The sequence below is a fragment of the Mastigoproctus giganteus genome, chromosome 6, assembly GCF_048544385.1.
Source record: "Mastigoproctus giganteus isolate SK-2022 chromosome 6, ASM4854438v1, whole genome shotgun sequence".
NCBI classification, from domain to species: domain Eukaryota; kingdom Metazoa; phylum Arthropoda; class Arachnida; order Uropygi; family Thelyphonidae; genus Mastigoproctus; species Mastigoproctus giganteus.
In genome coordinates, this window is record NC_143580.1 from 123,506,148 (window position 1) to 123,529,718 (window position 23,571).

A 23,571-nucleotide genomic window follows, 5' to 3' on the forward strand; every position below is an offset into this window, starting at 1 on the left:
TACTTATGGGAAACAGCAACCCCAGAGCAACGCATCAACTCTGTGGTACTACACTGACAGTGGTAGAGAATGAAAGGGACCTGGGGGTGGTTGTGCAGGCAGATATGAAGTTCTCTGAGCAGTGCAGACGGGCTGCAGGAGTAGCTCATGGTGTATTGTCAATGATATATAGGAATTTTTCTAGCAGGGATAAGGAGGTGATTATTCCCTTGTATAAGGGAATAATCACCTCCTTATCCCTGAGTACTGTATACAGGCTTAGAGTACTGTATACAGGCCTGGAGGCCTCATTTCAAGAAGGATGTAGGGCTGCTGGAATGAGTACAGAGAAGGGCAACAAGATTAGTGAATGGAACAAAGGGGTGCTCTTACGAAGAAAGGCTTAAGTTTTGCAAATTACAGTGTCTGGAGACTAGGCACCAGCGAGGTGATCTGATAGAGGTGTATAAAGCCTTGAATGGTTTGAGCATGCTCAATGCTGATGGGATTCTTCCTCTTGCTCAGAATAATCACCTGAGAGGGCATAAATTCAAATTGAGGAAAGACAGATGTAGGATAGACATGCGGAAATTTGCCTTTAGCCAGCGGGTGGTTGGTTGGTGGAACAGACTTCCATCCCTTGTCGTGGAAGTTGATAGCCTAAATAAGTTTAAGGCTCAGCTGGACAGGTATTTCAAACGAACAGAGGGGTGAAGTGGAAGTGGTTATTTTTTATTTATTTTTTTATTTATTTTTTTTTTGGCTGATGTGCATAAGCTTGCTTTCTTGCATCAAATGCCTTTACTAATGCTAATTTCATTTCAAAAGTTCACAAGCCATTTTCTAAAAAACTCCCCCTTTTAATTCTTGTAATTTTTATTTTGTTTATCAAATTTTATTTTCATTCTCATTTATTTTGGTAACAAAATTTTATTCTCATTTTTATTTATGTTTATGCTTTTTACACTTTGGCTTGTGATTTACATCAGAAATGAAGACACATGTTGCTATTTACAATCGTGGTCATTGACACCTGATGAGAGGTCAGTTTTGTAAGTTGTGGCAACATTCTTATTTTGTCATTTTTTAATTATTTTATTAATTTTGTAATTATGTATTTTTTATTATGCATATTTTATTTGTTCTCTTCACTCTCTATCTCCCTCACTTACTTCCTTATTACTTTATTTTTATTATCCATATTTTATTTGTTCTCTTCACTCTCTATCTCCCTCACTTACTTCCTTATTACTCCCTATTAGTCCATAAAATCAAGGGCTTACTTATTCTGTTAAAAGCAATTAAATATCAAGATTGACAAAAATTACAACTTCATACTTACTGCTCATTTTTACTAGGCCATGCTGGATGTAACGCAAATATAACAAGAAATCACATACTGCAATGATCTGTAATGATTAATTTATTTAGCTGTAAAATAAATTATAAAATCTGAAAGTTCCATTTAAAGTTAATAACAAATTAATGTTATTAGTATACAGAAACCTTTTCATTGAAAAAATATAGATATTGCAACATGTGAATACCAATTCACAAAATATTTAATTCCTGTTCTTGATTTAATACATTAATCACAGTCACAAATTTTGGATTTTTTTTATTTATTAAATATTTTTTGATTGAAAGAAATTATCTTTCAGTTCTTTCTTATTATTTTTTCACTTCAGTTAATTTTTTATTTGGGGATCTGCCTTCTCTTCTTGAGATGGATTACTTCAGTATTTTTGCACTTTTGTTGGGTGAAATTATAGGTTAAATCAGAACTGCTAATTTGTATAAGTTACCGAACTTCCATTCATAAATAAATCATGGCAATTTCCCTTCTCACTATGTCCTTTACTCTACTCGGTGGGGGGGGGGGTATTTCTACAGAAATTGACTTAAAGTTTGTGCGCACTAGAGTACCAACAGGTTCTATGAAATTTGGTGTCATAATAGATAACTATAATAATGTATATACTCTTTGACTCTCTAAAGGTTAAACTTTATATATTTTGATATTTACATAATTACACAGCAAACCAAATAAGAAAAATTGAGCATTTCACTGAGATGCTAAGCATTTTAAAGTAAGGTTTCATGTGGCTAATAGCTAAGCTTAAACAAAAGTAATTTCTAATACAAACATTTTTTAACTGAACTTACAAAGGTTCATTTTTCTTTATATCCATTGAAGAATAAATGCTCTGTGAACCAAACATTCCAATTTCAATAAACACAGGTTCCCTACTGCCCAAAGTCTTATAGAGATTTAAGTATACTATTGAATATAGGAAATTCTTTAGAACATTGGATTTCTTCAAATTAGATGATAAAACAAATTTTATTAAATTTTAAAATTAGCAAAAGCAATAGGTTGGACAATCTTACAACCTTTAAACATCTTGCTTGTTTCTCATAATCAGCCTTTCATCATAACAATAGTATCACCTTCCAAACATTACTGGAGAGATACACTTTAACTGTCCAGAAATTTGCCTTTAGCTAGCAGGTGGTTGATTGCTGGAACAAACATCCATCTGTCATTATGGAAGTTGATAGCTTAAATAAATTTAAGGAAGAACTGGACAAACTTTTGGAGCAAATGGATAGGTGAAATGGGAAGTTTTTGTGGCTGATGCTGTATAAGCTTACTTACTTGCATCATATGCCTCTACTAATGTTAACTAGCATCCTACAATATTATTCTGTTATTTTTCTCTTTTTTTTTTTTTTTTTACAGAACCTCTGATGGATACATGTATCTGCAAGTATTACATGCGTCAAATGCAAATGAACAGCTTATTTATAACATTTAAAATCGTAATATCAGATAAACTTGCAAAATATCATTATTTAAAGTGTATTAAATCAAAAACTAACTTTGACAAAATCTATATAAATGAAATAAATATTCTAAATACTGAATTACTGTATTTCCCCATGTATAAGATGCACCTTTTTTCTAAAAATTTGGGGTCTAAAAACTGGGTGCGTCTTATATAGTGGTTGTAGATTTTTTTTTTACTTGCATTTCCCGCTTTTTCGCGCTTGTTGTCTTTGCACTCATTGTTTCGCACTTGTTACCGGTATATTAGGTTACGTTTTGCCACGTTCTGCCCAGAAATGGCTCAGAAAAGATTTTCGTACAGTGCTGAATTCAAAGTGGTCCAATTTGCAAAAGTGAATGGAAATCGTGCTGCTGAACGTAAGTTTGGTCCTCCTCCAACTGAGAAAACAATCCGAGACTGGCTACGGGAAGAAGAAACCCTACTGAAAACACCACAGCAGAAGAAGGCCATTAGAGGCAAGTCAGCAAAATGGCCTAATTTAGAGAGGGAATTGAAGATATAGATTGAGGAGCAAAGGGCAATTCGAATTCCTGTGTCCACAAAGATGGTTCAGCATGAGGCAAGAAGAATTGCTGATGAAAAAGAAGTTACTGATTTCAAAGGAGGACACAATTGGTGCTTCAGATTCATGAAACAGAATGGACTAAGCATGTGTACACGCAGCAGACTTGCCCAAAAGATGCCTGAAAGCTATGAACAGAAGGTCCTTGAATTTCATCGTTTTGTCATTCAATGTCGGAAGACACATCAGTTTGAGTTGGGACAGATTGCAAATATGGACAAAGTCCCCCTTCAATTTGATGTCCCAAGTAACAGAACTGTTGATAAGAAGGGGGCAAAAACTGTAACTGTGAAGACAAGTGGACATGAAAAGAGCCATTATACAGTTGTTCTAGCTTGTTGTGCCGACGGAACCAAGCTGCCTCCTACGCTGATTTTCAAACACAAAACAATGCCAAAAGAAGACATTCCTCGAGGAGTGATTGTCCACGTTCATGACAAGGGTTGGATGGATCAGGATGGGATGAAGATCTGGTTTGAGAAAGTTTGGAGCAGGAGACCAGGTGGGCTCTTATGTAAACCTGCCCTATTGGTGCTTGATCAGTTCAGGGCACACATAACAAAAAATACAAAGAAGATTGCTGCAGAGCAAAAAACAAAACTTGCCGTCGTACCTTGATATCCCAGCTCCAACCACTTGATGTCAGCATTAACAAACCCTTCAAAGCTGACATGAGAGACAAATGGAACCAATGGATGAAGTCTTCTGGGGACAATTTGACGCCAGCAGGAAGAGTGAAGAAGCCAACTATAGGGAAAGTTTGTACCTGGGTGAAAAGATCCTGGGATAATATCAAGATTGAGATTGTTGTCAGGTCATTTAAGAAGTGTGGCATTTCGAATGCCATAGATGGAACTGAGGACGAGGCAATATATGAAGACAAGCTAATGGATGGGAGCTTTGACAGTGATGAGTCGTATGAATTTTATGACGAATAAAACTTTAGTTCAATAACTTTATGTAATACTTTTTTTTTTCAAATTTCGGGCCCCAAAATTAAGGTGCGTCTTATACATGGGGAAATACGGTATTTATACTTTTAAGAAATGCTAATTATAGACTACAATGCTGTATATTGGTATCTCAGTTTAAGATAAAATTAAGAAGACTTTAATAACTCAATGGATGGGAAAGTACAATACATTAATAAAGCATTCACATACAATATAGCACTGACCATATCATCATATCAATCTCATGAAAGACTGAGGGGCTCTTCTTGTGGTGAAAATAGGTTTTCGTACAATTGTATAATTTGGATCCTGGTCACTTTTTTTAAATTTTTTATTATTATTATTTTTTTATTATAATAAATGCTTTGGTTATTTGTAAACATCTGAGCACATTCTCCTAAGTCAACGATAATGCATTTACAGGATAGTCAATCTTTGCAATGGTTTCTACCTGTATTGAGAAACAGCCTTTTTTTGTTTGTAATGTATTCAAGTCTGTTCAAACTTCAACATCAGCACCTTCAAGGATTAAAATGGTTTAATGGTTTCCATAGCATAGGTTAATCACTGGCATGCCATATTAGGTAGTTATTGTAGGTCCTGTGGAGGCAACTGTAGCATTATTGCTGATTTAATAATCACAGCAGAGAAGAGAAATTGGCTGTTCCAAAGAAAGACCACCATTCTGATAACTATGAATTCTGCTGCTTTATGTTCAATATTATATGTGAATTTGATTTTGAACTTTAGACACTGGAATGCTTAACAATAAATCTATGAATATAGACTCTGCCTAGAATACTATTATAAGGCCTGAAAAACATTAATTGGGACATCATCGTTTTATGTGAGATTCAAAGAAAAGGTGAATATTTGGTCAAACTAGAGGATGGACACTGGCTGTACTACAAAGGAACAAATAATGGATGGTGTGGTGGAATTGGGTTCCTGATCAATAAAAGAGTAATGTATTTATATGTATTTATAAGTTATTTATATGTTTACTTTATTTCCATCACATTATACATTTATAAATATTACTTAGATAAATATAACATAAACATAAATATAAATATAACATAAATATAAATAAATAAGCAAATTCTAAATAGGAATCATTCAAGAAAGTAATCTTGGAAGCTACTAGGCTTTTTGTCCCAACTAAGAAATATTGCTCAAGGGTTAGGCCTAAATGAATGGCAGATGAACTAATGAGACTCATGGCAGAGAAGAAAAATGCATGGTATGCATACAAATTATCAGGTGACACAGCAGACCATAGTAGATATAAGCTAGTCTGTAATGGAGTCACAAAGGAAGTTAGGCAAGTGAAGGCAGATTATGAGAAATCTTTGGCAAAGGATGCAAAGAAAAACAGCAAAGACTTCTTTACTTATGATATCGGTCCACTTGATATTGACAGTTCGATCGTTGATGAACCTGTTGAGTTAGCTGACAAAATGAATGAGTATTTTGCATCTACATTCACACATGAGGAAGTCTGTAGAGAAGTGTAGGCCAGAAGCTTATCAAACTCTATATTTTGTTTAAATTTTATAACTCTATAACTGAGAGCAAAGTGGAGGAGAAATTGTTGAAACTGAACATAAAAAGGCACCTGGGGATCTATCCAGTTATAGATCCCCATCTCACCTGAGTCCCCCCCTTGGACTCAGATGAGGTCCAAGGAAGCTTTCATGGACTGGAGATGTGCAAATGTGTCCCCAATTCAATGGGTGACTGGAGTAATTACAGACCTGTTAGTTTAACTTCTGTTCTAGGGAAAATAATGGGGTCACTGGTTAAAGAAGCATTGCAGGATCATCTAGACCAGAGCTTCCCAACAGGTGTGCCGCAGAAAGATTACTGGTGTGCCTCGAGAGATTTAATTTTATAAAATTTTCGTATAGTTAGGGAAGGAATAGGAAACAGCAAATTCAATCTGTGATAAGAAAATAGAAGAAGGAATGAAAAAACCAGGAAAAGAAAATAGACCAGATACAATCCCTCCAGTCCATCAGAACCAGAAGCATGGTCTGATGATGGGTATCGATAAGATCCTGAACCAGTCTGCACACAACCTTGATGTCCAGAGTAGGCATCCACTACAGAAGAATCCCGGATCCACGATACAAACTTGGCACCAGTAGCATGGTCTCATGATAGGTATCGGTAAGATCCTGAACCAGCCTGCACACCAACCCTGATGTACAGAGTATGGGAGAAAAGGTCACCCCAGGCTTCCACTACACAAGAATGCCGGATCCAGGATAAAAACTTGACACTATCCTATTAGTCAATGGAGTTAATCCATCACCTATAAATTAACTGTTGGCACTGCCTCTTACCTGTATGCACATAAGGTTTCTGGTAGCATCGGCAAGAGGAGTCTGTCAGCAGGTAAGAATTTAATCTTTTTAATATACATATTTACCTTATGTTTCCTGTTTTATATTGTAAGGGCAATTCAAAACTTATTACTTTAGAATCGTAATTTGCAAACTGTAATTGTAATATTGATAATTATCATTGTAATTTAACTGTAATATTCTAAAATCAGTGGAACACTTTAAATATATATAATAATGTTTTTTCTCTTATCTTTGATAAAAGTCCATTTTTTATATGAAAATTGAGTTTGATATTATGCTTAAATGTGAAAAACTGAGATTTTACTCACATTAGTCGCGATTTGTTTTTTGTTTTGCCTATTGGTTTTTTCGAATTATTTTGGACCAGCGTTCACATTTTTCTACTGAAAAGATATACGTATAATAAGTTATTTCTTACTTTTAAAAATAAAAATCAATGTTTATATCTAAAAACAAATAATTACTCAAAATATATTTATTAAATTGCTTCATTAAGTAGTTTATATTCATCCAAATTTAATTTTTGTAGACATTTATTTTCCACCCATAATGGAAAACTTTTTGAAGAGAGCCAGAAAGTCATCAGATTCAGGGGACAAACAAAGTAGTCCACAGAAAACGTCAAAGACAGTATTTAGGCAATGTAATGAAGAATATATCGAATATGGATTTGTATGCTCTGACAATTTGTCTCTTTCTCGATCCATATGTCTTATTTGCCTAAAAGAGTTGTCAAATGAAGCAATGGTCTTAAATAAACTATGCCACCTTACCACGAAACATTCACCATGTGCAGAAAAAGATTTGAATTATTTTAAGCATCTTAAAATGCAAAGTAGGAAGCAAAGTTGTTTTATGAATTCGATTACATCGAGTTTAAGCTCAAATCGAGCTTAAGAGGCTAGTTATAAGGTCACCCAATTGGTGGCCAAATCCGAAATGGTTCTCACAATCGCAGAATTGCTTATTTTACCAGCCTGCATTGAAATTGTTAACACTATGCTTGGGGCAAAAGAAGCAAAGGAAATTGAAAGTGCTACTTTCGAATAACATTATTAGTAGATGCACTGAAGATATATCAGATGACATCGAAACAAAATTAATTCAGAAAATTATCGAATCTAAAAAATTTTCATTGCAAACTGATGAATCTACAGACATTAGTAACTGTGCTCAATTAATAGCACTAGTTAGAATCATTGAAGAGAAATGTTTGAAAGAACATTATTTGTTCAGCAAAGCACTGCCAAATCACACTACTGAGGATGAAAATATTCAAAGTGGTAAATGAATACTTTGAGACAAATAAGATATTATGGAAAGATTGCTTAAGCTTGTGTAGGTGCAGCTGCAATGACCGTAAGAGTTAAAGGTGATGGTGCAGCTGCAATGACCGTAAGAGTTAAAGGTTTTACATCAAAAGTTCATTCTGAAAACCCAGAAATTCAGGTCATACATTGTTTTATTCACAGAGAAGCTCTCATATCTAAAAGTTTGCCTATGGATCTGAATTCCACATTACTTGATGTTATCCAGATGATGAATTTAATAAAATCCAAGCTGTTAAAAGGCACATCTGTTTTCAGCTTTGTGGGAAGAAATGGGATCGGAATATCACTCTCTGCTATTTAACACTGAAGTAAGTTGGCTGTCCAAAGGAAGAATTTTATCAAGAGTTTACGAGCTAAGAGAAGAGGTGAAAATTTTTTTGTGAATAATTCTTACTTTTCTGATTTAACAAAGGATAGTTATTGGCTCCAAAAACTAGCTTACTTAACTGATATTTTTGAGCATCTGAATGAGCTAAATTGAACTTTGCAAGGATCGCATGAAAACATACTAATGTGTACAAAGTTTATGGATTCAAAGAAAAAATTCAACTTTGGAAAAATGAGATTAAAAATGGATTACTAATAATGTTTAAATGGTGTTATAATTTAAATCCTAAAGAAGAATTACTGGGATTAGTAGAGCAAAATTTGTGTTTGCTTGAGGAAAAACTTCATCACTATTTGGAAATACTTTATGTAAAAAAATTTAATTGGATTCGAAATCCATTCACATTATCCCTAGAAATTCCAGCATTACATTTATCAATGAACGAAAATTGTTGTTGTTATTTGGTTTTTAGGAGCATTAGCAACTAAGGCCATATTGCTCCAGGGATATGCGGTGGTCATTCCCTGACCTTTCCGCATCCTCCGTATTTGGTGGCTCACAGGCTCGAACCCCAGTCTAATCAAGAAGCACGTGCTACGCACTGCTGCTCCTGCCCACCTGGCTATGGAGGCACCCATGAAAGAAAAAGAAAAGCTGTTAAAGAAATGGAGTTATACAAATTCTGGTTAATGGTGAGAAAAGAGTTTAGTTCAATCAGAGAAAAAGCAATCGACACTCTTCTTCCATTTGATACCACCTATTTGTGCAAAGTTTCTCATCGATGGTGACTATCCAGACTTTTTAATGATCTCTTCGAATTCTTGATAGTCACCATCGATGATCTCTTCGAATTCTTGATAGTTATCGATGGTGATCATCATTAAAAAGTCTGGATCAGGAGTTACGCGTAGCCATTTCGAGAATAAAACCTGATATAAAAATGTTATGTTCACAAAAGCGAGATCAAGTTTCTCATTAAAAAATTTGAAAAGATTTCATTTTGAAGTTTTGTATGAATTTAGTATTAAATATTTAATATCTTCCATAGTACAGTAATATCTCAGTTAACAAATCCTCTGGTAATGAAGCTCCTTTATAACGAAGTCGGAAAAAATGCCCTAAGGTGCATGCGAAAGTTTGTAGTAGGGATTTTTGATGTACCTAGCTCACTTCATGATATACGGAGCAGTGGTTAATTGTCATTGATATTGTGCGTACTTACTGTAGTTGTTTTAATATATTTTATTAAATACGTAATTAAATAATAATTTCCCAGTATGTCACAAAAATGTAAAAAAATATCTTTAGAAACCAAAATGCAGATTATAAGGAGGATAGGAGCTGGAGAAAAGAAATGCCATGTAGCACAATCAACTTTAAAAACAATTTTAAATCTAGCTGATAAAGTTAAGCAGTCTGTGCTAAATTGTACTGCTATTACTGTGTCTAAATTAACACACACATGTAGTAGCATAATAGAAAACATGGAAAAAAAAAAATGTTTGGGTAGATGATATGGCACAGCGTCATATGCCAGTCACCCAGGCAATAATTCACCACAAAGCATTAAACTTATTTAACCATTTAAAGACCCAGGAAGCTGAGGAAACCACCGAGACTTTTGTGGCTTCTCGTGGTTGGTTTGAGAAATTCAAAAAACATGCAAAAATTCAGTGTTAAACTGACAGGCGAGGCCACAAGTGCCAACATCCAGGCAGCAGCAGAATTTCCTGCACAACTGCAAGCTGTAGTAGAATGAGGAAAATAACTGCAGAATTTGGTATTCAATGTGGATGAAAGCAGGCTATTCTGGAAATGCTTGCCTTTCAAAACTTTCATCTCCTGAGATGAGAAAAGAGCTTCCAGATTTAAAGCAGCCCAAGGACTGATTAACACTGTTGTTTGGTGCAATTGCATCTGGGGATATGAAGCTAAAACCAACTTATTTACCATTCCAAAACACCTCAAGCTATGAAAGGATTTTCCAAACCTAATTTGCCGGTAATATGGAAATCGAATAGAAAAGCCTGAGTGACAATGGACTTGTTTACTGACTGGTTTGTCAACTATTTTTGTCCAACATTACTGTGAACAAAATAATTTTGAACCCAAGGCACTTTTGCTACTGACAATCCACAAGGTCATCTTTCAAATCTTGGCTCACTTCAAACATGCATTCCTGTTGAAGCACTGTTTCTCCTGCATGCCAAACACAACTTCGCTGCTACAACCAATGGATCAGAGCATTATAGCAGCCTTTAAAGCCTACTATCTGAGATGCACTTTTAATCAACTGATTGAGGCTAATGATGAAACACAACAGTCGATCAATGATTTCTGAAAAATTACAACATTATGAAAGCAATCAGCAATATCAAAGATGCCTAGGATGAAGTGACAGATCAGTGTCTTAATGGTGTTTGATGACAAATATGGCCCAATGTTGTTAAAGAACGTGATGGAGTAGAATGAAAAAAAATTCTTGCAATTAGCATGGAAGTTATACAAACAACACACAAAATAGGCTTTACAGAAGTCAACGTAGCTGACATTCAGGATTTATTAAGTAGCCATGGTGAGACACTAACAAATGAGGAATTCCAAGAGTCAACGGAGCAACAAGTAAACAGTTCAGAAAATGAAAAAGAGGTTCCCTCAGAGAGGATATTAACAACACAGACCTTGTCTAATTGTTTAAATGAAGTGACTCATGTGTTAGATGTCTTATCAGAAAATGATCCTGATTTTCAATGAAGCTGCATTGTGAAGAGATCCATTTTGAATGCTTTAACTTGTTACAGCGAGATGCTACACAATCATAAGAAAAAAGCAGCCCTAGATGCATTTTTGAAAAGTCATAAAGTGAGCACTAGTGTTGTTTTGTGTTATTTTTCATAAACGTTTACTGTTTTACTTGACTCTTGTGTAGTTTTCTTGTATAATATGTATGTTCTCATTTCAAATAAATTTATTTTGAATAATTTGTACCTCTTTTTTTAAGTTGTTTGTTTGTTATTTTGGTTTTTAGGAGCATTAGCAACTAAGGCCATATTGCTCCGGGGATATGCTGTGGTCATTCCCTGACCTTTCCGCATCCGGTGGTCACGGGCTCGAACCCCGGTCTAATCAAGAAGCGTGTGCTACGCACTGCTGCTCCTGCCCACCTGGCTACCGAGGCACCAGCCTTTTTTAAGTGTAGGAACATATCTACATTCTTGCTATGGTATTTCTACCTCCAATAATGAAGTTTCTTATAACGAACTAAAGTACTGGGACACATCTACTTCGTTAAGTGAGGTATTACTGTATTTATATTTTACTTTTCTTATCATAATTACATATAATATAATACAAATGTAATACATTTTTTCACAAAGTCCTTATAGACACCTCAAAATCCTCTCCAGTTTATATCTGTGTGCTGTACAAAAATTATAATTTCGCAAATGTGCCATGGTGCGTAAAAGGTTGGGAAGCACTGATCTAGACAAGACTGCAGTTATAGTTCAGACAGTGTTTTGTTAAGGGAAAATCTTGTCTGACAAATTTGATTGGATACTATGATGTGGTCACAAAGGAACTGGATGCAAAAAATAATTTTGATATCATATACTTGGATTATAGGAAAGCTTTTGATAATGTTGTTGCACATGGAAGGCTACTGGATAAATTGGAGCAGTATGGCATTAAGGGCAAGTTGCTGCAATGGATAAAAGGATGGTTAAGTGGACGAAGACAGAGAGTGGTAATCAATGGGCACTGCTCTTCGTGGACTAATGGATGGATGGCTGAAATGGGAAGGGTTTTTTTTTTTTTTTTTTGGCTGATGCTATATAAGCTTGCTTTCTTTCATCATATGCCTCTACTAATGCTAATGCTAAAATTATTAGTGGAGTCACCCAGGATTCAGTGTTGGGCCCAGTGTCATTTTCTGTATTTATCAATTGATATTGATGAAGGTATATCAAGGTTAATGTCTAAGTTTGCAGATGATATGAAGGTTGGCAGGGTTGTTAATGATAGTATACTACTGCAACAGGATCTAGAAAAATTGAGCAGATGGGCTGAGAGGTGGAAATTGAAGTTTAACACTGACAAATGTAAAGTACTCCTATGTTCATTTGTGATGACACTCAGATTTCTAGACAAGAATCTCTATTAAACATTACCCTTACTTCTAATCTTTCTCGGCATAAGTACATCACAAATACTGATTCTCTGCATCAAAAAAAAAGTTCTCTTTATTGTTCTTGGCCTTACTTTCTACTAAACAACTACTCACTCTACAAATCTCAAATTTGCCCTACCATGGAATATTGAGGACAAAACAGACAGCTTTCTCAAGCTTCTGGCCTCCATTCAAAACAGGGCAGTCGGGTTAATTAATAACCCATCAAAAATCTCTCCATTCTGTCTTGTAGACATTCTGTTTCTTCTGCATAGATACTTCTTTGGGCTCTGTTCTCCTGAATTGGCAGCTATAATTCTCCCACTCTCTTTGAAATCAATTCAAATACATGCTATAAACAGTCAGCATCCATTCACCATCCAAATCAAAACTCACACAACAAACTTTTCCTTTTTGTGTATTTCCCAAAAATTATAATCAACAGAAATTCAAGTTTAATGTCAACACGTATATTCTGTTCTTAGCTTTCAACCCATACATGGTACTAAGTATGCAGGTTCTAATATCTTTTGTGTTTGGGATTTTCATTAAAAAAAAGTAATCACTTCTGAGTGGTGAAAATTACTATGGCAAATGGACATAGATGTTCTGTATTAATTAAGTTTCCCTTACATTACATTTTTATACCCATTAGCTTTGATGGCTGATTTATTTAGATGTAATCAATACAAAATACTGTGTTTATCTACTGAGACATAAAAATACCATTTGAACATAATAAACTAGTAGTATACATATATATATATATATATATATATATATATATATATCTATTAATCAATGGAATTTGAAACATTTTCTTAATATTAAGAAATACTTTCAGATTATTGACAAGCAATTTTGCATTCTTACCCTATTTCTGCAAAGTTCAGATATGTAATACCATTCTCCATTTCCTAAATTCATCCTATATTTACAATATCGTGGAACTTTTAAAAGGCTGCACATCCTACCAAAAAATAAATTAATTAAATAAATTAAGTAAATAAATACACAGAATGATTGGAATTTACAATATTGTGGAACTTTTTAAAGGCTGCACATCCTACCAAAAAATAAATTAATTAAATAATTAAGTAAATAAATACACAGAATGATTGGAATTAAAGTGTCATTTGGCTACCTATTGATGGCAAATCATAAATCACCCCAGAGATTAAATTTGGAATTAGACAGTCTCCAGATAGTGTAAAAACTAGGGGGGGAAGTCACTTGGCACTGTATGCAGGCAATAGGAAATCTCATGACATAATTAGTAATGCATGTGTAATAGGTGTAACAAAAGTAGTGCAACCCAGTAGCAAGCAAATGTAAACATGGCAATGAAAATGGAATGTACAAAAATTATAATTTCACTTTGCTAGTAAATGTTCTTTTACCAAAAACACAGTAATACCACCTACACTTTGCAAATACTACAGTTCAAAAAAACTTATGAACCCCAAAATGAATTGAGCAAGATGAAGAAATCCACATGATCCCAACAAAAGTAGTTACTCTGCTCTGCGGCTTCTGGATGTGATCTTTTGAGTAAGCAGTGGTGTGAATACTTGTAATTGTCAAGTATGGGGAACATCAACTCCATGTTATCAAAGAAGTTTCTCTCTAATGCCCATGAATTATTTTTAGTGTAGGTTCAAGCATACTTTCATAACTGGATCATTCTTCTTTGAGGAAGAATAAGGACATTAGCATTAGCAATTAGCATATGATGTAAGAAAGCAAGCTTATACAGCATCAGCCAAAAAAAAACCAAAACCCATTCCCATTTCACCCATCTGGTCACTCCAAATGTTTGTCTAGTTCAGCCTTAAATTTATTTAAGCTATCACCTTCCACGACAACAGATGGAACTGTGTTCCAGCAATCAACTAGCCCACTGGCTAAAGGCAAACTTCTGCACATCTATTCTACAACTGTCTTTCCTCAATTTGAATCTATGTCCCTTCAGGTTCATAATCTGAGCAAGCAGAAGAATTTCATCAGCATTGAGCCTGCTCAAACCATTCAAGGCCTTATACACCTCAATCAGATCACCTCGCAGGTGCCTAGTCTCCAGGTGCTGCAACTTGCAGAACTTAAGCCTTTCTTGGTAAGAGCACCCCTTTGTTGCTCTCACCAATCTTGTTGTCCTTCTTTGTACTCATTCTAGCACCTTGATATCCTTCCTAAAATGAGGCCTCCAGACCTGCACGCAGTACTTAAGGTGTGGTCTAACCATTACCTTATACAAGGGGATAATCATCTCCTTGTCTCTGCTAGCAAAATTGCTATATATCATTAACAAGACTCGATTACCTGCTCTGGCAGCCTGACTGCATAATTACCCCCAGGTCTTTTTCATTCTCCACTTCCCTGAGTGTACTACCACACAGTTGGTACGTTTCTCCTGAGTTACTGCTACCCATATGCAGTACTTTGCATTTGTCAATTTTAAACTTCAGTTGCCACTTCTCAGCCCATCTGCCTAACTTTTCTAGATCCTGTTGCAGTAGTGTACTGTCTGTACTAACAACCCTGCCAACCTTGTATCATCTGCAAACTTGGACATTAAGCCTGATATATACTTTCATTGATATCGTTGATAAATACAAAAAACAACAACGGGCCCAGAAACAAACCCTGGGTGACTCCACTAACAACATTAGTCCACGAAGAGCAGTGTCCATTTATTACCACTCTCTATCATTTCCTTGACATGTATCAGCATAAGTGAACGTTCTCTAATACGACATGATTCTTACCCTTCCTGTAAAAAATTAGGCATGCACACACCTAATTTTATGCAGGATGTAGCTCTACCACACATTGCTTGACCGAAAAAAATAGTTGCTTCAAGCTACAATGGCCACCACTACTTCCATGAATTTTGCCAATACTTGGCCATGTCATTTTCTGGATCTTAACCCTTATGATGGATATGTAGAAATATCTCAGGGCCAGGATTTATGTATCATAGCAATATTCAGTCTAGCTGAACTGAATGAAAGCATCACAAGGCAGACTGCCAACGATTTCCATGATACATTTTGCACTACAGCTGACTATGCCATACTGTTTTTCCCATATTTACAATAGAAATGACTATCATATTACAATTTTATCTTCAGAACCTGTAGTTTTCTGATGCTGTACTATAAACATTATCAAATAAATTGTATCAATGTTGGCCATGTGTCTCCATGCAGCACCAAATGCACCCCGATGCTAATTTTTTGGGGCAATTTTTGCTTTCTTCCATTCTACTCGTGGTTTGCTACCTACAGCCATTCAAAGTGCAAAACTTTAATTATAACCACCCTGTACATACCAAATACAAATAGTGCAACAAATTTCATTACAAACTAATTCATTTAAAACACAATCAATTCAAAACTGTTTTTAAGTGTGCAGGTAGTGTCCCTCCCAGTTCAGGACATACAAGAAGTATGTCCTAAACTGGGAGGAGGAGAGATTAAAAAATCTCAAAATGACTTATCAAAAGAGAACCAAACCCTGAATCTAATATTTATTAACGTGCTCAAATTTTAATATACTTTCATACAAAGATAGTAGAGTGAAATGCAATCTTTACTGCCATTACTTTTGCTTAGCAAAAGTAACAAACTAAGAAAAGAATTTTGTCTAAGATTCAATAAACACTTGAAATTCCAAAAAATTGGAAAAGCACATACTACTACTAAGATGACCAGTATTGTTATAACAGACTTCACTTCTTCAATCAAAGCATTTAGTAATTGCCATATGGTACAAGGACCACCCGCACTGGACCAGCGTGGCAGATTATGGTCCATTTCCCTCAGCATGAATTGTTGAGGAGGCTTCCATCCTGCAGTGGGTTAACAATGGCTGCACGTTACATTTACAAGGAAGCCCCAGGCTTTTGCTGCACCAGCCATAAAAATAATAGTAATAATAAAATAAAATAAAGAAATAAAATGCCTATGTGATTCCCTCAACACATAAGTACCTATCCAGCTGACTATTTGAACTTCCTCAAGCTGTCAATCTCCAGACCCAAGGAGAAATTTTTCCCAATAATTAACAACTTACTGACTAAAAGCAAACTACTTTTAATCTAGTCTAAACCTTATTCCCTGTAATTTCAATTTATGGATCCAGCTCTGGAATCATTTATAACAGTAAAAATTTCATTCTCATTCATTTTATGTTAGAGATTTTACATTATAGTCTTTTAGACCAAAAGTAGGTTCTCTCTAATCCCCCGCTCCCAAAAGTGCCTAATTACCAGGTTCTGTAAGTCCACATATTTAATATCTTTCCTCGTATGGATGCCCTCTTATCAATCTCATAAGGCATGCTCATCGCCAGATTCTTTTAGGAAACAAGGTCTTATTTTTAGGTGCAATTAGCATTAGTAGAGGCATATGGTGCAAGAAAGCAACCTTATATAGTATCAGGCAAAAAAAAAAAAAACAACACCCTTCCCATTTCACCCATCCATTCACTCCAAATGCCTTGAACTTGCCTTGCCCTGAACAGATGGAAGTTTGTTGCAACTATCAACCACCCACTGGCTAAAAGCAAATTTCTGTACATTTATTCTACAACTGCCTTTCCTTAATTTGAATTTATGTCCCCTCAGGTGAGTAATCTGAGTAAGAGGAAGAATCCCATCAGCATTGAGCTTGCTCAATCCAGTCAAGGCCTTACACACCTCAATTAGATTACCTCGCAGGTGCCTAGTCTCCAGACACTGCAATTTGCAGAACTTGAGAGCCTTTCTTGGTAACAGCAAGCCAATGTTCTACTCACTAATCCCGCTGCCATTCTCTGTACTCGTTCCAGCAGCTCTACATCCTTTCTAAAATGAGGCCTCCAGACCTGTATGCAGTACTCAAGGTGTGGCCTGACCACTGCCTTATACAAGGGGACAATCACCTTCTTATCCTTGCTAGCAAAATTCCTGTATATCATTGACAAGACACCATGAGCTATGCTTGCAGCCTGTCCGCACTGCTCAGAAAACTTCATATGTGACTGCACAATTACGCCCAGGTCCTTTTCATTCTCCACTACCCTGAGCGTAGTACCACTCAGTTGGTACTCTGGGGTTACTGCTACCCATATGCAGTACTTTACATTCGTCAATGTTAAACTTTAGTTGCCACCTTCCAGCCCATCTGTTCAAATTTTCTAGATCCTGTTGCAGTAGTGTACTATCATTACTGTCATTAAAAACTCTGCCAAGCTTCGTATCGTCTGAAAACTTAGACATTATTCTTGATATACCTTTATCAATATCATTGATAAATACAGAAAACAACCATGGGCCCAAAACCGATCCCTAGGGATCTCCATTAATAAAAAAAAAAAAAAAAAGAAAGAAAGAGGCCTCCAGAATGCATGCAGTACTCAAGGTGTGGCCTGACGAATCTTCCATACTTGAACATAGCACAGTCTCGCAATTGTTTTACACAGCGGGATTATAACCTCCTCTCTCTACAAGCAATGTTCAATAAATCATTGACAGGACACCGTGGACCTTTCCTCCTATCTATAATGTTTGGAGAACTTCGTATCCAACTATAACACAACTCTCAAATTCCTTTCTTCCTCTACTGATTTTAGTTCAATTCCACCAAAAGTATAAGTTATTTTATGGTTGCTATTCCCCACATGTAAGACCTTGCATTTTGCTGCATTAAAACATAGCTGACACTTTTCTGATTGCCTCCAAAGCTTATCTAAGTCATCCTTAAGAAGGTAATGATCAGTGCCTAGCACTGATCATTACCTAATTTTCAGATCTTGACATCATCTGTCAATTTTGACATCTTGCCATGTATCCTTTCATCAATCATTTAAGAAAATCAGAAACAGTAGTTCCAGTACTGATCCTGGGAGGGGCACATTTTACACAAGTTCAATATCAAGATTAACAATTAATCACAAAACTCTGCCTCCTTGAACTGTGAAATCCCAACACGTTCTAGCTTATATAGTAACTCTCATGTAAGACAGTCAAATGTTCTGCTAAATTCAAAATAAAACAATGTTGATATTTCCTAATCTATCTCACAAGTGACTGTCAAAATAGCTAGCCAGGTAGGCTAAACATGATTTTCCCTTTACAAAACTGGGCCGAGATTCCTTTGGAATTCTATTTCTGTCTAGATCACCCTAATTGCACTCTTGATCACTGCTTCCACGATTTTTATTCCCTGACCATTTATAATCATCTCATGAATTTTTCTTTCCTCCACTAAGCTCATTAGTTCATCTGACATTCAGTTATGTCTAAATCTTGAACAATATCTTTCAGTTCATATAAAATGTTTAGTAGCCACTATAATAAGGAGATTTAACACAAGAAAAATAGAACAAGCATTAAGGGAAAACAAAGGACTTAAATCAGCAGCCATGAGCAGAAATACAGAAAGACAAATGATACTGAAACTGAAGAACAGTGATGGTGTACTCATAAATAGCAAAGAAGGTATAATTCAAATAGAAGAAGACTACTATAGAGAATTATACAAGGAGAGAGGGAATGATGCTTCATTTTCTTCAACGCATGTTCTACTTCATCAGGAAGGATATCAGGTGTCATATGTGTTACTAATTTGCAGTGGGGAAGATGGACTGCAAATTAGTAACACATATGACATACCTGATATCCTTCCCGATGAGGTAGAACATGCGTTGAAGAAAATGAAGAATCAGAAAGCCCCAGGGAAGATGAAGTTACTGTAGAGTTGTTAAAATTGGGAGGAAGAGACATGGCACAAAAACTGGCAAGACTCTTCACAAAATGCATTAGAAAAGGTGTGAAGACTAAAGAGTGGAATAATGCAATCATAGTTTTGCTGCATAACAAAGGAGATAAATCAGAAATTGGAAATTATAGACCAATTAGCTTGTTATCCCACATCTACAAGTTGTTCACAAGGGTCATTACTAACAGATCAGAAAAAATGAGAATCAACCAAAAGAGCACGCTGGCTTTAGGACAGGAATCTCAACTATGGATCACCTTCACGTAATATCACAGCCAATGGAGAAAGCAAATGAAATAAAACACCATTATGCCTGGCATTTGTGGATTATGAAAAGGTGTTTGACTCCATACAGCATAAGGCAATGTTTCAGGCACTGGAAAGACAAGGCATAGATACCCCATATATTATGATTTTGAAGAAAATATATGAGAATGCCACCCCTTTATTAGAATAGACAAAGACAGTAGCAAATTTAAAATTGAGAAAGGAGTTCGACAAGGAGACACAATATCTCCGAAGTTGTTTACTGCTGCCCTTGAGGAAGCTTTCAGAAGATTAGATTAGTCGTAGAAAGGAGTCAATGTGAATGGAGAGTATCTAAACCATTTATGTTTTGAAGATGACATTGTGGTCATAAGCCACAATCCCAAAGATTTAGAGGAAAATCTTAATCAGTTATGCAGAGTTTTAAGGATTTTGGACTAAAGATGAATATGGCTAAAACAAAAGTAATGATGAACAAGTATGCCATAGAAAGGGATATAATGATTGAAGGAGCAGTAATTGAAAAGGTGGAGTCATATAGTTATCTGGGACAAGTCATCAGCTGTAATAATGATAAATGGCTGGAAGTCAAGAGACAAATAAATTTTGGATGGATAGCATTCAGGAAATATAGTCACATACTGAGGAGCAATATGCCAATTTGTCTGAAATGTAAAATAATGAACCAATGTATACTACCCACCATGACTTATGGAAGTGAAACTTGGGCACTCACCAAAAGAATGGAAGAGAAGCTGAAAACTACACAGCGAAGAATGGAACGAATTATACTGGGAATCAGACTGTTAGATAAGAATAGAAACACATGGATTAGGCAGCAAACTCAAGTAAAGGACATTCTTATCAAAACTAAAGAACTAAAATGGTCTTGGGCAAGACACATAGCTCGAAGACATGATGACAGATGGACTAAGAGAATAACAGAATGGTACCCAAGAGGATCTAGAAGAAAGCCTGGAAGACAAGGACGGAGATGGACAGATGAAATTCACAAGTTTGTGGGTAGTAAATGGATGGCCTTTGCACAAAACAGAAGGAACTGGAAAGCTGCTGGAGAGGCCTTCATCCTGCAATGGATTGAAAATGGCTGCTGATGATGATGATAATAATTTATGTGAACACTTTTAACATTTGACATTTAAATTGTTCAACATGATTAGGTTTGTTTGTTGTTTGTTATTTGGTTTTTAGGAGCATTAGCAACTAAGGCCATATTGCTCAGCATGATTAGGTGTTCCAATTGAAAAGAATTTTAAAAAATGTCTAGCCTGTTATATCACCATTTCAAAAATAAAAACCTTTTCCCTTTATCCCTGACAGTAGTTATTTCTTTGACTAAATCCCACACTGATAAGCCTCCCCACATACCCCTTCATGATTTTTCAGGTTAGTGTATATCAAATTAGAATCAAGCATGAATAAATTTCACCTCTGCTTGCAGCTTCTGTTAAATTATTAGCCCCAAGGACATTCCTAGTGTATGTGGCCACAGGGTGCCAATCACAATTTGGTGCCTGGGTTCCAATAGAAATCTGGTGCCTTGTTTAAAATTTTCTTTATATATGTATGTAAGTTTCAGGTTTTCATGCGCTCCTTGAATGTTGGTGCCCGGGTGCACTGCACCCCTCGCACCCTCGGGATGGCTCACCCCGATATCCCCTCTCCACCACAAACTACCATTTCGATGCCCATGTGCAGTGCACCCTCTGCACCCTCAAGATGGCCTTGCCCTTGATTAGCCCATATATCCACTCCCCACCACAAACTACCAGTTTTCTGACAACCTCACACTGCTTTGATAGCATCAGCAAATATTGTTGCACCCCTTCTATTTAAGTGTATGCCATTCCTGTAAAAACAGTTCCATCTGTTAACAAGCACTGGCTGTGACAAGAAAATTCTACCCTGTGAACGTTGCACAATCTATATACAGCCAAATTGATTGACAAAGCTGTCATCATTAACTCCTTTCTATTATATCATGGCAAAATTCCAGACACTTTCAAATTCAGCCCTATATCATGGGTTTTTCTTAACATTAGTTCATACTTCTTAAGTAAAGTCTCAGTATTCTGAGATTTACTTAAGACTACTTTACTTACACTTTTTAAGAACACTGGGCTTAAGACAATGATTTCCCTAAAATAGAAAGGTCTGTGGCACTGGGTTCCATGGATAAGAAATAATAATTCAGTACATCCAGTATAAGAAGTAACTAAATATTTAATAAATTGTTAACGGAAACTTTTGAGATAACAAACTTATTAATTTAAAATATCATGCCCTAGACCAGAGCAGTAAAGCAACGGGCACAAAGTGGCAGGAGTGCTGTGACTCGAGGGAGAACTGAGGGGGGCAATTCTCCAATGCATCACAGCCTAAAAAAAATGTGCAACTTGTGAAATGTTTGCCGAACTCTCTGGAACAGAACATGATCTAGCCAAGGAGGATGTCTTTGTGTGTGTCAGGTGCAGAGAGTGTCTAGAAATTAGGCATCAACTCAGTGTTCTACTGGCGCCTATGAGAGCTTGAGGTGTAGGGTAGATGCATTTGAAGAAATTAATATGAAGGGCCCGTCAAGCTCTCAGCTGCCCAACTCACCGCCAGAGCTCACTCCTAGGCATCAGGCAACACAGCAGCAATCTCCAAGGCAGAATGCGCTGGTCCCAAAGGAACCAGTTATTGTTGGTGACTCTATTGTCAGGGAGACGGGGAATATATTGTGTAAAAAGGATAGATGGAACAGGACCAGGGTATGTCTGCCAGGGGCAAAAGTTGATGATGTTGTAAAGCATATATCATCTTTTAAGTTTGTTTGTTTGTTATTTGGTTTTTTCGGAGCATTAGCAACTAAGGCCATATTGCTCCGGGATATGCGGTGGTCATTCCCTGACCTTTCCGCATCCTCCGTATTTGGTGGTGATGGGCTCGAACCCTGGTCTCATCAAGAAGCGTGTGCTACGCACTGCTGCTCCTTCCCACCTGGCTATGGAGGCACCTCATCTTTCAAGGGCACAAAAGGTGATATTTTTGTACACATTGGCACCAATGACATTAAGAGCAGGAGATCTGTAGATTTACTTAACAAGTACAGGTCAATGTTGCAAAAAAGTCGTGAAATAGGGTTAAATTTGAAAGTGTCTGCAATTCTGCCCAGACACGATAGGAGGGAGTACATGATGAGAGCCTTGTCAATCAATTAGGCCCTGGAGGAAATGTGCAAGGCTCAAGGAATAAAATTTTTTTCAGTGTGGTCTGTGCTTGTTAACAGGAGAGACTGCTTCTACAGGGATGGGATACACTTAAATAGAAAGGGTGCAAGAATATTTGCTGATGCTATCGAGGCAGTGTTAGGTGGGTCGAAAAACTGCTAGCTTGGGGGGATTCACAAACTAAAAGGTTAAAAGTAGCCGCAGGCAGAAGTGAAAGTGATTCTTACACAACTTCTATTAGAATAAGTAGCAACCTGGAGCGAGGGGTGCTGGGGGTTTCAGGGACTGATGGCAGTCATCGTGAAACAGGTGGGTATATGGGATACGTTAGGTGGAATAGGAATAGGTGCATGTATACTAATGTTAGAAGTAACGTAAATAAATTTGATGAATTTGAAGTGTTGGTCAAGACATCAAAGGCGGATATTGTTGGGATATCAGAGATGTTGTGTCACACTGATATTAGGAATGCAGAATTGGAATTTGGGGAGTACAATGCGTACAGAAAGGATAGACAGGATAGGAAGGGAAGAGGTGTTATGCTGTTAATTAAGAAAAATATAAAATCAAAAGAAGTGCATCAAAAGAAGTTGATATAGATGAACAGTGCACTGTTGAGTCAGTTTGGTGTGACACGAGCACTGCGAAAGCAAAAATAAGAGTAGGAGTGTGTTATAGGCCTAATGACTCGAATGAGTACAATGAACAATTGTACAGAGAAATAGAGTGGGCTAGTAAATCAGAATTCTTATAATGAGGGATTTT

At 36.3% G+C, this 23,571-nt stretch overlaps 1 protein-coding gene across 1 annotated transcript in view; it reads right to left on the bottom strand.

The window, feature by feature from the left end:
* LOC150084555 (guanine nucleotide exchange factor for Rab-3A-like) overlaps positions 1-23,571 on the bottom strand; it is a 160,312-nt gene that overhangs the window by 32,907 nt on the left and 103,834 nt on the right. Inside the window, exons 9-10 of the mRNA XM_090376284.1 lie at positions 13,419-13,515; positions 1,322-1,388 (exon numbers count right to left, since the gene is read on the bottom strand). Coding sequence (XP_090232410.1) covers positions 1,322-1,388; positions 13,419-13,515 — 164 coding nt within the window. The remainder of the gene's footprint in view (positions 1-1,321; positions 1,389-13,418; positions 13,516-23,571) is intronic.